The 15,131-nt window shown below is 46.2% G+C and overlaps 1 protein-coding gene and 1 long non-coding RNA gene across 4 annotated transcripts in view; both read left to right on the forward strand.

Moving 5' to 3' along the window:
* GAB3 (GRB2 associated binding protein 3) overlaps positions 1–7,717 on the forward strand; it is a 60,974-nt gene extending 53,257 nt beyond the window's left edge. For 2 of the 3 annotated variants that reach the window (XM_057425247.1, XM_057425246.1), the window contains exons 6-10: positions 1,072–1,327; positions 2,468–2,549; positions 4,185–4,287; positions 5,533–5,646; positions 6,632–7,717. In XM_057425247.1, coding sequence (XP_057281230.1) covers positions 1,072–1,327; positions 2,468–2,549; positions 4,185–4,287; positions 5,533–5,646; positions 6,632–6,748 — 672 coding nt within the window. In that variant the 3' untranslated portion in view covers positions 6,749–7,717. Of the gene's footprint in view, positions 1–1,071; positions 1,328–2,467; positions 2,550–4,184; positions 4,288–5,532; positions 5,668–6,631 lie in introns of those variants that run through there. The other variant, XM_057425248.1, reaches the window with a different exon arrangement.
* A 5-nt stretch (positions 7,718–7,722) lies between these two features.
* On the forward strand, positions 7,723–11,356 carry LOC130607821 (uncharacterized). Its single transcript, XR_008974369.1, has 2 exons — positions 7,723–8,029; positions 8,200–11,356. It is a non-coding gene; the product is annotated as an uncharacterized LOC130607821 (long non-coding RNA).
* The last annotated feature ends 3,775 nt before the right edge of the window (positions 11,357–15,131 follow it).

Here is a 15,131-nt window from a genome sequence, read left to right on the forward strand (position 1 = left end):
TGTGTATATTTAAAAGACTGGCACAGGACAGACTTCAGAAAGTGAATCATGTCACATTCTGATATCCAGTTAGTCCTCTCCTGTGCTCAGCGGAAGAAGCACTTGGCTTTGGGCAATTTCTGTGCTGCTGCTTCATGGCTGTAGAAAGCCTTTGAGAAGAGAGGGAGGGGAAGGCCAAAACCCTGAACACACTGGTTTTAAAGCAGATGAAGCCAGGTTTATTATGAAAAGGGTACCAATAGCCTCAAGAATTAAACTGTTGACACAGGGCACCTGAGAACACTGCTTATCTGTTGAAAAAAAAAAGGGTCTGAAGAAGCCTATCACTTCATGATCCCGAGAGATATCTCTTCTTTAAGAGTCTTGGCTCACATAGTACCTGTGATTCAGGACTCTTGTCAGACCAAGCTTCCTGACTTTGCCTTTGACAGCCATGGTTATATGTAGCACCATTACACATCCCATAGCCAGTCTTCTGCCTGGTGCTGCTGGATATTGTCTTCTGTGTGAGTCTTGGTTTTTTGTTGCTTACATGTAAGCCCTGTTGGTGGGCAACATGCATTTTTCTTTCCTTTGAAAGCTTGAAAGGTTTGTAATCAGTTACTCTTACGATTCAGCCAGCACTAACCTACCTTAAATGAATTTCTAGTGTTTACTCTCAGCTATCTCTAAACTTGTAGGTGTGCGTCTGCTTTCTCAGCTTCCACGTTTGCAAAGATCTAGTTCATCGTATGTTCTCCTTTCACATGTTTTTTGTATGTAGGAGCCTCCTTCATTTTACAGATCAGAATTACTGCTGGGAGAGGCAAGTGCAGCCTCACTGAAGTTGGAGGATTTAACATACTGAAGTCACTGATAAGTTTGGTTCTAGTTTCCAGCAGTGACCTGTAAAGCTCAGAAGTAGACTTCTTCAGAACTGGAGTGTTCATCTAAACTCACACATTTGTCTCATGTCTTTCCGGCTTGAGCCTCTCATGTCAGGAGTGGCCTTGGGCTCAGATCTCTTGCCAGCTTGCAGGGGTTTAGCTGTTCATTTGTTGACCAGTTTCTTTTCCTCCTTCGGTTCTGAAGCCCTGCCGGTTCTCCCCACTCTACTCGACTGCTTCAGACAGCCCAGAAGACAGCTATGTGCCCATGCGCCCCAGCAACTCTCCCTCTGCGCCTGGCTCCGACTGTTCACCCGACGGCTACATCCCCATGAGCCCTGCCTCAGCCACGTTTACCTTCCCCGTTGTCAGCACTGAAAAACTCACCAGCCCCTTACCTGAGCTTCCCTCGGACCTGGAGCCCCCTCCAGTGAACAGAGACCTCAAGCCTCGTAGGAAATGTAAGTCCAGACCTAAAGTGCAATTGGCAGCCAAGGGAGCCTGATAGCAGGGACAGGGGTGGCCTCCTTTGATAGTGCCCTGGGGGTATGTTAAAGGGCTTACCGTTCTAGAAGAGGGATTGAATTGCTGTGTAAGTGCCTTATAGTACTGTAGTATGGGGTGACTCTGCGGGGTTGTTTGTGAGCATGGGAAGAGTGTCCATGCCTGTGTTTGCAGTCAAAGACCAGCTGACCGCATTAGCATGGTGCATAGCTTCACTCTGATTGCAAATGACCAAATGGACATAGCCTTGGAGAGACAGCATATTAAAGCCTGCAGCTTGGAAGTACATATACTGCTGTCTCACCAGCTCCCTGACCTTCCAGGAACAGAATATCCAAACACTGAAATATTCAAACTTGATGTGTGGGCTGTTGGTTAAAACTCTGTTGGGCAGGCGCAGATGTCTTGTTTAATTAGGAATTTCCTGCAGATGCTTTTACTGATGGTAATTTTCCACTTCTGCTCTTCATGGCATCTCCAGAATCTGGGTTGCACTTCCAGAGGATATAGTGGGGACAAAATTCAGCTTTGCACTGGAGAAATTGCCTAAACCTAGCCTGTATTAAGCTTCTTTGGGCTGCAGAGCCACAGGGCTACTCAGAAATCAGTTCAGGAAGTGCTACTGTGGACACAGAAATCTAGACCATTGCCAGGAAGCAAAGCTCAAGTCCTTTCTTAGACGGGTTTGGGAATGGATTGGAAAATGGACGTTGACCGGTGAGAAGAATGATCCTCCATTTGGAGGATGTTTTTATCGAAGAGAGCCCAAAACCTGTTTTTACCTGTAGGCTGAACTGGCCGCTCCTCTTGCAGGCAGCATACGCAGCGCAGATTTGAGGCAAGCATATGGACCTGGTGGGGCACTTGCTCTGCTTATGCCTGTTGTATTTATTGTGTTATTTTAGGGTAAATGAGGGACTTTGCACTGACTAAAGAGATCATTTGTTACTGATTTCTGTCTTGGTTGTACCTATTATATTCTGTCAAATACTCTGTTAGGTTCTTACTGTTAATATCAAACTGTGTTTTTCTGAACAATCGGTACTTTTCTTTAGCTCTGCTATTGGAAATGTAGTTCCTTTTGTATCTACTTGCAGCACGGCCACCTCCTCTGGACTTGAGGAACCTCTCCACAATCCGGGAGCATGCTGCTGTGACCAGGATGTGGACTGTGCCTTAGTAAGTCATCAAGAAACCTGCTGTTCCAATCTTTTAAGCATTAACATTGTGGAATGTAGTTAAAAATAACTTATCACATCCCACAAGAAACAGTTTCCTGGCAAAGTCCACAAACAAAAATTCCCCAGGGCTCCTTCTAGCATCCCCCAGGCTTGCTGTCTGTAAAAATCAAGGCTCCCTTTCACAATGGGAAGCTCCAGGGCATTCAGCGTCATGCAGTGATGCTCAGTCTGTTTTGAAGGTTCCTTTCAAAAAGACTGGAGCTGGCCTGCACTCTAGTGTGGCTGCTGCAATAGGTAAAAGCTTCATGTGCCTTAATTATTCTTTTCAAAGTGCTAGAGCTGTTTTTGTTTCTGAGAATTAATATAGCAAAGGAAAACCAAATAAGATAAAGATCTGCCTGACTTGTAGCCTGCGTGTAGACTTCTGTGCTGCCACACAGCAATTCCAACTTCATCTGTTGTTTTGTCACTGGAAATTAGTTTTGGGGTAAAACAAATGCATTTGGTCCCAAAGCCCAGGTACAGTGAACAGATGACACTGTTGGGAGCCAAGGGCAATCTTCAGGTTGCTCGTGAGTAGGGGAGGACTGCAGCCTGCTGACTGGGGGATCTTGGTACTGTGGGAAAAGGCAGACAGGAGAGCCAGCTGCATGCAAAAGCCAGAATTCCCATCAGCCTACTCTGCATACCCCAGACACTCTGAGAAAGGCAGAGTCTTGCTAGCATAAGTGCCAGACGGGGCATTTCCACTGCCCTGCCTCAGGTAGTCACTTGAAGGGCAAAAGGGACATGAGATAGACGTTTTCTCATTGCAGACCCCTCTCTCAGCTGTATAGTCCAAAGCTGGTTAAGCCCTTCAGTCCTGTGTGCTGCCTGTTAGGGAAACCCAGTAGCCTGCCTCCCAAGCATCCCTGCCAGAGCGCTGTGGTTAATTAGTGCTGACACAGTGCAGAGTGCTGAAGGATAACGAGCTCAGAGGGAGTTTGCCTGTTTTACATTAACAAAACTAAAAAAAAAAGAAGTATGCCCGGAACTAATAAAGCAAAGGAATTATACTGCTCATGCTGCACAGAGTGGCCATCTAATTTCCTAACAACTAACCCCATTGTGCTAGCCTGCAATCATTTACTCACGATATACCTCTGGCGGTTATGTTAGCAGGAGAGATTTCCTGGTACAAGGGCTGAGTTGCAGCCCTCTCCATAGCACAGGCAGCATGTGTTTACACTGTGTTCAAAGCCAGACAAGTTCCTCTGCATGCACCTCCAGTAGCTGATTAATTCACACCAGTCTTCGAAATGTGGATACCCACATAACTGAGTAACTGCCCCACTGGCATATATTACCTGAATGAATGATATCTGTCTCTGTGCCCCTTGTTGAGTTGCTCAACTGTTTTATGCTTTCTGTCATATCAAAGATGACAAACTTTCATAAATCCCAGGGGAAAAAATCAACACACAGCCACATAGCACAATTTTTCTAGAACTAAGGAGTGGTTTTGGACATCCTCTCCATAAAGGCTGCAGCGTTAGTGTGAGTTTATTCACCATATGGACTGTGTCAGGCTTTGGCTTCATTTCAGAGCATCTGTAAGATGCTTCCTTAACCTCTCCTGTGTTTTTCTTCATAGCAATCGAATGAGCTTTATCTCACCAGAAAGAGACGGTATTAATTCAGCAAGAATATTTGCCAATTCAGTTTCCGGAGAAGAGGAAGAAAGTTACATTCATATGGTAATCTTCATTTTCACACAGCCATCCTTTGCTTTATTCTGCTCTGTCACATTGATGGAGAATGCAGAAGTTTGTTTTCTAAGAAAAAATGTCGAGGAGGTTTGTCCTTTGCCTTCTGTGTTTTAAAAAAATGATGAAATGGTTTTAAAGCAAAGACAGTGAGACCAATTTACAGAGAGATGAGGGGAGCCCTTCTTCTGCTCTGCAGAACTCAGCTGTTCGCCCACGAATGTTGCTGAGCAGTTCCAAGAGATCACAGGGATCAGCCATATTTACATGAGAACTCATTAAGGCAAAGGAAAATTAAATCTTTTCACCTTTTAAAAGTGTGCCCCACAAAGTCTCCTAGGAAATGACAGAAAGCCGTTAGTGCACTTCCTAAAGGAACACACCAAATATTGTGCAGAAACAGAACTCCCATTAAAGTCTCTTACTGCTTCTGCTTTGGCTGGTGGCACTAACCCCACTTCCCATCCCATGAAAGAAGAACATCTGGCTTTGTGGCTTCCTTTTCTTCATTCACTCTTTAGCCGTATCTTGCAAAAAGACCAGAATCTCAGTTTCCTTTGAATTTTAGGTGGAAATAGATCACAAAACCCTTGATCTGAGCCAGTGTCTACAGATCTGGCTTCAGAGCCAAAGCCCAACAGCAGTGGCTATAGAAACATATTGCAAAACTGACCACAGTCTCTATGAACCAAATTTTAACCACACCTCTACTAAAGCCAGGTCTGCTCAGGAGGGCAGTTCCAGTTGTAACTACTCCCCATTTGATTTTTCTAGTCAGAAAAAAACCATCCATACATTTGTGGTCATCTGTGATTTTCCTGAGATTAATTTTCAGTTCCTAGATTTGAACAGAATTATCACCATTTCTTCAAATTCATAGAACAACGATGATTAAGAGGGCACCCTTGCAAATCTGAGCCTTCCACGGCCTTGGGGTGAGAAACTGGGCACAAGTCCTTCCTGGTGACATTGTGACTGGGTGACAGCCCAGTTCACTTGTTTTGCTGTAATTCCCAGGAGAAAAAGGCTCTTACCATGTCTTTATGCCATCCTGCAATTAGTCAATGTTACCCTGTGGTTAGTCACCAAATGGCACCCTTGGCATAGAAAATTACATGGGTGCTGACTCCGCTAACTTACGTTTTGCCAGATGAGTCTCCCACTCCACAGTGTGGCCCTGCTTCCTTTTAGGATCATGTTTTAAGAGCCTTAAGTGTTTCTCTTCTTTCCCGACAGGAACACAGACAGGCAACATCTCCATACAGTGGTGCTTTTCCATGGACAAGGAAATCTAACCTTGATTACTTAGCATTGGATTTTAATTCTGCTTCCCCATCCCCTGTACAGAAGGTATGAGACATCTGAAAAACCCCACGGCCTCCTGTCTTTTTGTCTGTTGGGAGGAAAACAAGATTGAGATTCACACTCTGTTAGGTGCCCTAGATGCCATGATGAAGTCAGTTGTGTTTCCAGCTGACTACATTTGTGGCAGGTTCAAGATTAATGTAATAAAAGCACTATTAGGGTGATAACAAGGTGTCCTTAGCGTGACTCACGGGGTCATTAACACAAGCAGAGGGCAAGAGGCTGTGCTGGGATGTGCAGCCATGAGGGCTTGTGGACAAGCTGCTTAGTGCTTGCAGGATCTCGGCGTTCTCTTTCATTTTCATCAAGTCTCCACAAACCCTTTCCTACTATTTTTCCCCCCAGTCTCTTTGCCATAACAAGTTACAGCCCATGATAAGTTCACAAGGTGAAACTGTACCATCTCTTGTAACATGGCAAAATGTACATCCTTATTCTTGCATCACCAAAGGCATTTCAATTTCCTTAGCCATGCTGAGAAAATACATTTCTTCTTCCAAAGAGCTTATAACCTGTCCAGGAGGTGGGTAGGTACCACTGCAAAGTGATGAGCTGTGGTTACTTTGGGCCATTTTACATCATTTTCCCAATCAGGTAATACTTCTAGATGCAAAAGTCTACTAAAGTTCCTTATTTAACCCCCCTCCCCCTGTAGTTAAAATGCAGTGAGGTTATCCCTGCAGCAGGATCACTCAGATGAGAAGGGAATGATTGTCTGCATGGAAATAGCCAGAACAGCATGTTTCCCTTGCTTGCTGTGCTGGGCTGAGTGACAGGGTGACAGATGGATAATTATAGCTAAAGCAGGCTGTAAAGCAATGCTTTTGTCAGCTGATGTCACTGTGAGCTTCAAGGTGAAGTGAAGCAATCAAGGAACAAGGGAAAGGGAAAACAGAAAATCAAGACAAGTTTCACTAGCATCCCTTTTCAACCCTAAAATTGATATGTTGGTTTTAACTTTCTCCCACAGAAACCATTTCTCTCTGAAGAGCAGAGAGTGGACTATGTCCAGGTAGATGAACAGAAGACTCAAGCTTTACAGAACACTAAGCAGGAATGGACAGATGAGAGGCAATCAAAAGTCTAAAGGAAGATGATCTGGGATCTGGAGAAGGTGTTTGTTTTTTTTGCACTGGAACCACAATGTTAATGAAGCAGCTATCACAGTAGAGTTCAAAGGCAGAGAGAGTTGTGAGATGCTATGCTCTGTAGAGGAATGGCATTTTTAATGGAAACCTTTGATTTCAGCTGGAAATAGTATGTTGAATGAGTGAGTGGTTCACTGATGATTAAGTAATGCATTACCCTTTTTACTGCCCCTACCAGTAAGCTACATGGTACCATTTTCTGGCATGATTCTGCAACGAGTCATACACTTAATGTTAACAAATCCACTACATGTTGCATTAATCTAGTTAGTCCCGCCTTCTCCCTCTGTTACATAATTCCTAGTTGTTAAAGCTATTTTTTGATATTCCTACAAATACTGCAAGGTGCTCAGAGTGCTTTTACGGCAGTGGGCATCTGACAGGTATTGGTGACTAATCAACTAAGGGCTAAAATACTGAAACAATAAAAAGGACTTTTTGAATATACAGTTCTTAAGCAAAGAGAATTTTGGAAAATATTTTTCCCCTGGGTTTAAAGGGTCTGACTCTGAGCTGATGCTGTCAGAAACTCAAAACAGGACTATGTACTGATGGGACTGGAGCTCATGGTCTTTGACCCTCTGGATGACGGTCATCATGTTAAGTTTCTCTCTGTTGTGGCTCATACTTGTTGCCTTTCTGTCTGATCCCTACTGGTGTTTTCTCCCCTATCTTGAGGAGCATCTTCGGCACAGCACAGCACAGCTGCTCCTCTAGCAGGAGGCTGCAGGCACACAGCTCTTGGCTGGCCAAAAAATTGAAAGGGAAGCTGTGAGCCTGTTTCTGCAAGTCTTGGGAAAACTGGCAAAGGATCAAGAATGCTTTCATCTGAACTGCAGAAGAAATGCCATTGGAATTGCTGGTAGCAGCCCTCAAACTGATTGTTTCACTAGACCCACCCTACCCCACACCCCACCCCCAAAAAAAAAAGAGAATGAGGAAGTGCAGCATTCTCCAAGAGAGGCCAGCAGGCCTGCCAGCATAAAACAATGCGCTTACGCAGCATGAGGACCTCTGGATTCAGAAAGCTTATCTACCTTGGGACTTGTTACAGGCACTATCTCAGGATCACATATGTGTATAGTTTATAACATACTTAACTTAAAAGCTTGGCTGCAAATTTCATCTTAAGGTGGTTTACAGGCACCTGATCCATGGAAGTCCGCAGTACTGCTGGGTGACCCACACTGGATTTGATCGCGCAGGCTTTGCTCATGTAAGTCCCACTAGCCATAAGAGGTCTGATCCTGTCAGTACCCACAGACAGCTAAGACCTTGTGCAAGATTTCCTCTTTGACAGTGCCCAGTCCCTGGCCTCCCTTGATGTGCCTGTTGCTGCCACATGTGTTACTGTAATCTGACATCCCAAAAATGCTGATTTACCAAACAGAGGTCGTGGAAATGTCATCGCAGAAACCACTGGCGTTTCAAGGCTCCTGCTTGCTGTCCTTCTTGCACCCATTCTGCTTCAGCCCTGTGAGCCCTCTGGGAGGCTGAGAGACACGTCCAAGTCACACGTCCTGCTGGGAGAGGCAGCGTCGCTGACACAAACACCGTTTTTCTCCTACCTCAAGAGAGCTGAAGTGCTTGCAAGTCTCGCTGCTGCTTTAGCGCAAACACAAAGCTGGGGATCCCTGGTGACCAGGCTCTTATTAGTTTACCCTGTGAGAACAATGAGGTTCACCAGCACCTTTATTGACTCTGGGGCAAACTGGGCACCCAGGCCTGTGGACATAAACTGTCCTGGACTACAGCTGCTCGGGTAAATGGTGTTTATACTGCAGATAGCTGTCCTGCTGTTTCTTTCTACTCTGTTTCCCCCCTTTCCTCTCCTCCCCTCCCCAAAGCTCTAAAATGGAAGTTAATGTTCATAAAAGTTTTGAGAAGAATTCAGATTTCTCCATATAAATCTTGTCTGTCTGGTGCAAAATTTGCCTTGTGAGAACCCAGCTGTTCTGTTTTAAACTGCTTTAGGAGAGCTCTGAGCAACCGTGCCCTGGGTGTGGTACTGCTACAGGGGAAGTGGGTTTGGGGAGAGGCGGCGGAGAACTGCGCCTCTGCAGAGCTGCTGGAGGGGAAGTGAGGAATGGCCACAGTGACGGAGGTGTTTGCCTTCCTGCTCCAAAGAGTTGACTTGCTTTCAAGGTGTGCTAGTAATACGTGTCGCTGAAAGCTTCTGGTGCATGCTGCAGGACTGAAAGAGTTAAAAGACCAGCTAAGAGGTAGGGGACAAAAAGCACTCACAAAGGACAGGGAAAATTATGCTATGCTGCCACAGACTCCAAATTGCCAAGTGATGGGATGGCAGCCCCCAGTGCAGGTTGCAATAACACACAAATCAGCTCCTGATTGATTGGGAAGTTTCTTATCATGCTGTCAGAAAACCCTGTGAAGTGCAAAACCACCACGTTACTGGAGAGCACTGACTAGCTTGTTGTTCCAGTTTATTGTACAAACATTTAAACTTTGGAAAACCTGGCTAAGGGATTGTTCAGAAGTCTAGGATAGAAAGAGCTCTTTTGGCATTTAGTTTTCCATTAAAAGGACATAAACATATAGCTTGACAGGGTCTGTCCTTGGACCTGAATGGCCTCCGTTCAACTTCATGTATTCCCTGCTTGACCCCAGTGCACTCTTATCCTGATCAGATGCTGCTCACTGGTTCCTAACTTTAGCTTCTAAACTAAAAGCTAGGTTTGGGGGTTATTCCGTTGTTTCATGTAAGGTCTATTTTACCCTCTGCTCCAGGGTCCGTGCCCTGCATTCTTGTGTAAGCACAACACATAAAACAGGAGCAATTAAAAAAATACCCCCCAACAAAGGGTTTGGAAGCAGAGCAGTGCTCCCTCAAGGCTTTTCTTCTTTTGTTTTAGTCAAATTCCACAATACTTTAGAGAAGGAGGATGGTGGGAGAGCGACAAAGGCCAAATCTGCTTGGTGGCCACCCCATCATGAAGGATTTTGGTGTGAATGGAGCCACAGCAGCGCCTGACATCCCCACGGGCTGCCAACCACTGCAGTGCCACTGGAACTTGTAGGTGGGAGAGGAGTGATGTTACAAAGCAAAAAGGAGTCACTGCTTCAGTAAGTCTGTTCTTAAATACTGAACCCTTGGCCAAAGAGGAAGGAAAACCTGTGACAGCACCTGAAAACCGAGTCAGCTTTTGACAGCATCATGTCTGAAGATGTAGTCCAAAACTGTACATTTTGGCCCTGGGGTCAGGCAGGCACACTCCTGGTGGAGTCTGCTTTTTGCTGTGGGTCTGCTCTGTCATTTGTGTGTATTTCTTCAAAAAGTATCATGAGAGCTGATGCAGAGAGAGGCTCTGCACCTAAATGAGCATAGGGTAGCCAGTGGACCCTGAGGAAACCCTTGTCTGCTGGGGAGGGCTGGCATTGCACAGCTCAGGACTTGTAGTGCCTTGTCCAGCAGTGCTGGGGTTTCTCCTTTGAAATGAAGCTCCAAATGAGCAGAAAAGCTTTTCTTTAATTGGAAGTGTCACTCTGTGGAGTTGTCAGATGATGCTCGGTTGCAGGGCAACGTGGAAAAACCCAAGTCAGTCCTGCAGTTGCTGTCAGGGTGATCAGCTGGATTCCCCCACAGCTGGTGAGTGAGCTGGTATGTCAGCACCCCAGCACAAGAGGGAGGAGAGCAGGGTGAGATGGATCTTTTACTGACATTGTCTGTGGCCACTGAATATAGAAACAGCCTGCGTCAAGCACCTGCCTAAATACATCCTAAAGAATCACAAAGAAATCAGTCTGGTCTGAACTTCCTCTGTGGAGCGAGAAGCATTTCAGTGCTTACTGGGAGTTCCACACACTCCCAAGGTCTTTACTGTGTTTGGGTTTAATATGGCCTTATTCTGCAGTCTTTCAGTCATCACACATTTGAGCAAGGCATAGCAGGATCCAAGACTCATTTCCTTTTAGGTCTGAACTGCACTTTCCAGTTATAATTCCTTTCTTGCAGGAGGCAGCATAAAATTCCTTACTGACAGATAGGAATACTTTCCTTGAGAAATCACCATCGAACTCGAGCCCGGTGTTGTCACCCAGCTCTCTTTTGCCAATGGTAGCGCTTTCTCCCTTCCATGTCACTAATTGCATTATAGATGTAGACTTTGGAGTTGCATTCACTTGAATGCTCAGTGGTTTAGGAATTCAAAGCCCATCAGATGCTGTGATGAGAATGAGGCACAGGGCAATGCCTTCCCTTTGTTCCCCTGTTCCGCAAAACTTGCTCAGGTTTTTAAGAAGAAAACAAACAAAAAAAGCCACCAAAACAGCAGACTTTTGCCATGTCAAAGCCAGAATATTTTTTGTTCAAATCAAAAGAAAATTTTGTCTTGTGCAAATGAAGCATTATACGTTTTTTGTATTTGTAAATCTGTGGGGAAGCATTAAACAGTCATCTCTGTTACAAAGGAGTAAGTCATTGATAGAGGGAAGGAGCTCGCCTTCCTCATGTTTCATTGTAATGTTTGTTGTATATATTTGCACATTAAACTGTGTATCTTTTTTCTAATAAATTAATATAAAACGTAGCTGTGATCTTTAATTAATTTGAAACTCAAAGGTACTCATGGGAGAAACTACATATTTCATTTAATGCTTTTTCCATTATCTAAATCTTATTAGGCTGTGACTTGGTCACATAAACTATTTGGATGCACATTCAAACAAATTTGCCGGTGAATGTCATACACCTGCGTGTCAGGAAGAGTGTTTGCAGGTGACTTGAGAAACAAGGGTGAAGTTGTGACCTGGTGTGTCGGCACCTCCTGGGGCAGGTGAAAGGAGGCAGTCCATGGAGCAGAGCTGAGCCAGCCTAGCTGCTACCCAGCAAGGTAGTTTGAGAAATGGTTTATTTGTTGCTTCAGGCAAGTGTCACTTTTGGAACTGCATGCTTTGTAATCCTGGCTGGCTACCCACTGTGGTGAATGGAGGGACCTGTAGTGCTTAGAGAGCTATTGATGGAAACTTGGCTGCCTGGCTCTAGAAGCACAGCCACGTGTAATTCAGATAAGCCTACGCCTGGGGGCTTGATACAAAGGAACTGCATGACATTTGTGTTCAGGCAGGGCAGGTCAGGTAAATAGAAGGTCAGATAAAGCCTGACTGTTGGTTCACGGGCTGCTCCCATGTCCTTTCTCCAGCAGAGAGTGCTCCCTAGGAAAGAGACCTCCCTGTCCTGCACCAGCTCCCAGACCCTCCAAGGTGAGCCAGAGCCACCACTGCCCCTGCCATGATGTCCCATTGTGTCCCCTCCGCAGAGGGGGTTGTCATGGGGTGTCCCAGAGCAGCCTCACAGGCAGGGACTGCCTGGCCCATGGAGCCAGCCCTCCCCAAAGAATGGATCTCTGTGAGTAAACAGTGCTGAAATGAAGCAATACAAAATTCAGGAAGCTCTCAGACTTCTCACGCCTCTGTGCAAAGTACTGTGGTGATTAGATACTAGCAGTAAGGGGGAAAACCTGATGACAAAATGTATGACTGCAAGCACTTGGTAGAGGTCAGCCCTTCTACTCACATCTGCCATTCCAAACCATGTAAAACAGTTCCCTGAAGCAAAAAGCCACAGAGCAGCCACCCAGGTACCAAACTCAGGTCATCTTCATGGAGCACAAAACACAAACCCCTCCAAAAGAACAATTCCCCATTGCCCCTGTGCTTTTTGCCTCTTTAACTCTTTTGCTTAATAGTGCAATCACTTTGGTCTGGTTAGATGGGGCTGGATGGAGCAACCTGGTCTAGTGGAAGGTGTCCCTGCCCTTGGCAGGGGGTTGGAACTGGATGAGCTTTAAGGTTTCTTCCAACCCAAACCAGTCTGGAATTCAATGGTTCTATGCATACAGCACTACCTTAAAATGGACATTTCTGTGTAATCGCTTCCACACTGGGAACCATATCAACACAAGGGTACAGGTCTTGGGCCACAGCGGTGATACCTCATTTCTCACCATCAGATCTCCAAGAACTTTGGCTAAGGGAGAAGGGACTTGGACTTTATTTCTGATTTTCACATGTGCTTTGGGGACAGCGACTCCCAGTGCTGGTGGCATCAGCAGAGACAGAACCTGGGTCTGTGGAGTCCCAGTCTTGCCCTTCCATCAGCAGCTAATGCAGCCGCACGCTGTGCTTTGACAGCTCTTAAGATCTGCACTTCCCCATCAAACAGCATTGAAAGCTCCTCTCCCAGTTTAGAGTAGAGAGTGCAGAGAGGCTTTGCTGTACTGGTTATACATATTTATAGGAGCTCACTGGGTGTCAGCAGCACCACATGCAGTGCTTCAACACAAAGGATGCATCTGGCAGAGGCTCAGCCCCTTCCCACCTGGGAGATGATCCCGGTCCCTGTTGTAATGCAGGAGTGAGCAGGGAGTGACCCAGCCTTTCATTCGTTGCTCTGTTTTGTTCTGCTTTGATATTTGTTTTTCCTTTCACATCTGATTTTAGCATAAACTCTTTGTTATACAGCCCCATGTCCTGCTCTGACAGCTCGGGGATGTCAGCACTGGCAAATTCATTACCATGTAAGAGCCTGAAAAGCCCTGGCTCTGCTGGTGTGCTCTCAATGAGGGCCTTAAAGCTTAACGCAGTTTGGGGGTGTTCTCCTTGCATGTGTTTGTGGTGGTGGTGGTTGAAGTTTGTTTTGCTCCTTCATTCAAAGATGCTTTGCCTGGGGGCTCAGCTGCTTGGAATCGCCTCTGATGATGCTGCTATCTATGGACTCCTGGTTTTGCTTCTGCCTCTGTAATTGCTTAGCTTCCTTCCCCACATGAGAGCACAGAGCTCTGGGAAGGCACAGAGCATTTTGTAGAGCTAGAGGATGATGGAAAAGGCAGAACATCAAGTGCAGGCAGCGCTGGCAGGTGTCTGCCAGCCCTGGAGGAGCTGCCAGAAGGCAAACACAGCTTTTGCCTTTAGGTTGCCAGATCAAAGTTCAGGAAGAGCTTTCAGTGTGACCTTTTGTACAGCCTGACAGAGATACATGTACAGCTCTACAGAGATAGATGGGGTTGAGCAATAATGGGATTCAAAACATCTCTGAGGCCTCAGGAACCCTTTGGGTTTGTATTAATGCAGCTTTGGGGTAGCTGCCAGGCAAAGGGAGCCAAGGTTTTAAATGGGAGTCCTGGTGGGGTTTGGGTGCCTGCACCCCTGGGACATCCAGCCGAGATCCACTTCCACAGCTGGGGGTGCTCAGAGGCCCCGAGCACAATTGAAGTGCCTCAGGACATGCCCAGACAGGGGCTGTGTTATCCCGCTGTGGCTGCACCCTGGTGCAGACACAGCCCCAGGACAGACAGAGGGCTGCAGGGACAGACGGACCCCCTCGACCTCCTTCCACTGCTGCTTCAACCCCAGCCTCTTGGGATCCCAGAAACCCAGACTGGCAGAGACTGAGGGATTTGCCTTTGTCCATAGGAGCTCGTAGCCCTCCGACATTCACATCTAGGGTATGTCCATTCAGGCTGGGAACTGTTTGGCCAAGCCTGACATACTGATGTGGCAAATGGAGCTCCCCAGAACAGGAGAGGGCTTCCCAGCAGAAAAGGTGTCTGGCCTTTGGTGTGTGTTTGTCCATGGAGATGAGGCAGTCATCAGGGCAGGAGGCAGGCTGGTTACAAGGGGTTTGTGCAAAAAAGGAAGATTCGTCATTTCTTCAGTTTGAGTTCCTCTGCAGTTAGTCAGAAATCATCCGGAAAAGCCACTGAAGGAAATCCGTCCTCTTCTGCCTGGTCAGCACAACAATGTGCACACGCAGATGGCGAGGAGGGCCGGGCTCTTTCCAGGCAGAGGTGCAGCAGAGACAGCTTGAGAGCAAACCTGCATGACATGTAAAGTAAAATGACAGGGAGACAAAATAGAGATGGATTTCCCCAGTCAGCACATCCAGAACCTGCCTTGTGCACAAAATGAGTATTTGGAATAACTCCAGAAATATCAGTACATTTCCCCCCATGTTTATGTAGAGCACGAGCATTTTTCATTATCTATACACCTCTTCAGACTTTACTTTTCTCTAAGCAGCTCTGACTGTTCAATGACAGACAAAGTTCATCAAACACCTTTATTTCTACTGCAGACTTGCGCATTTCCCTCTGCTCCTCTCACCAGTGTATCATGGGGAGGCAAACCTGCAGCCTCAGGAGGAGGCACACAAAAATCACACTAAGCTCTAAGCCTTGCCTACAGTTATTTTGCATCCCTGGGGTCTGCTTTCTTGATATCACTCACCCAATTGTGAATGCAGGTCAGAACAGACTGAAAAGTCAGATTTCCCTGATAACTCTGACACTTGCACCAGAGGCAAGC

The sequence above is a fragment of the Pezoporus wallicus genome, unplaced genomic scaffold, assembly GCF_028554395.1.
Source record: "Pezoporus wallicus isolate ANWC-B61680 ecotype Strahan unplaced genomic scaffold, APGP_CSIRO_Pwel_v1 scaffold_6445, whole genome shotgun sequence".
In the NCBI taxonomy this organism is placed as follows: Eukaryota; Metazoa; Chordata; class Aves; order Psittaciformes; family Psittacidae; genus Pezoporus; species Pezoporus wallicus.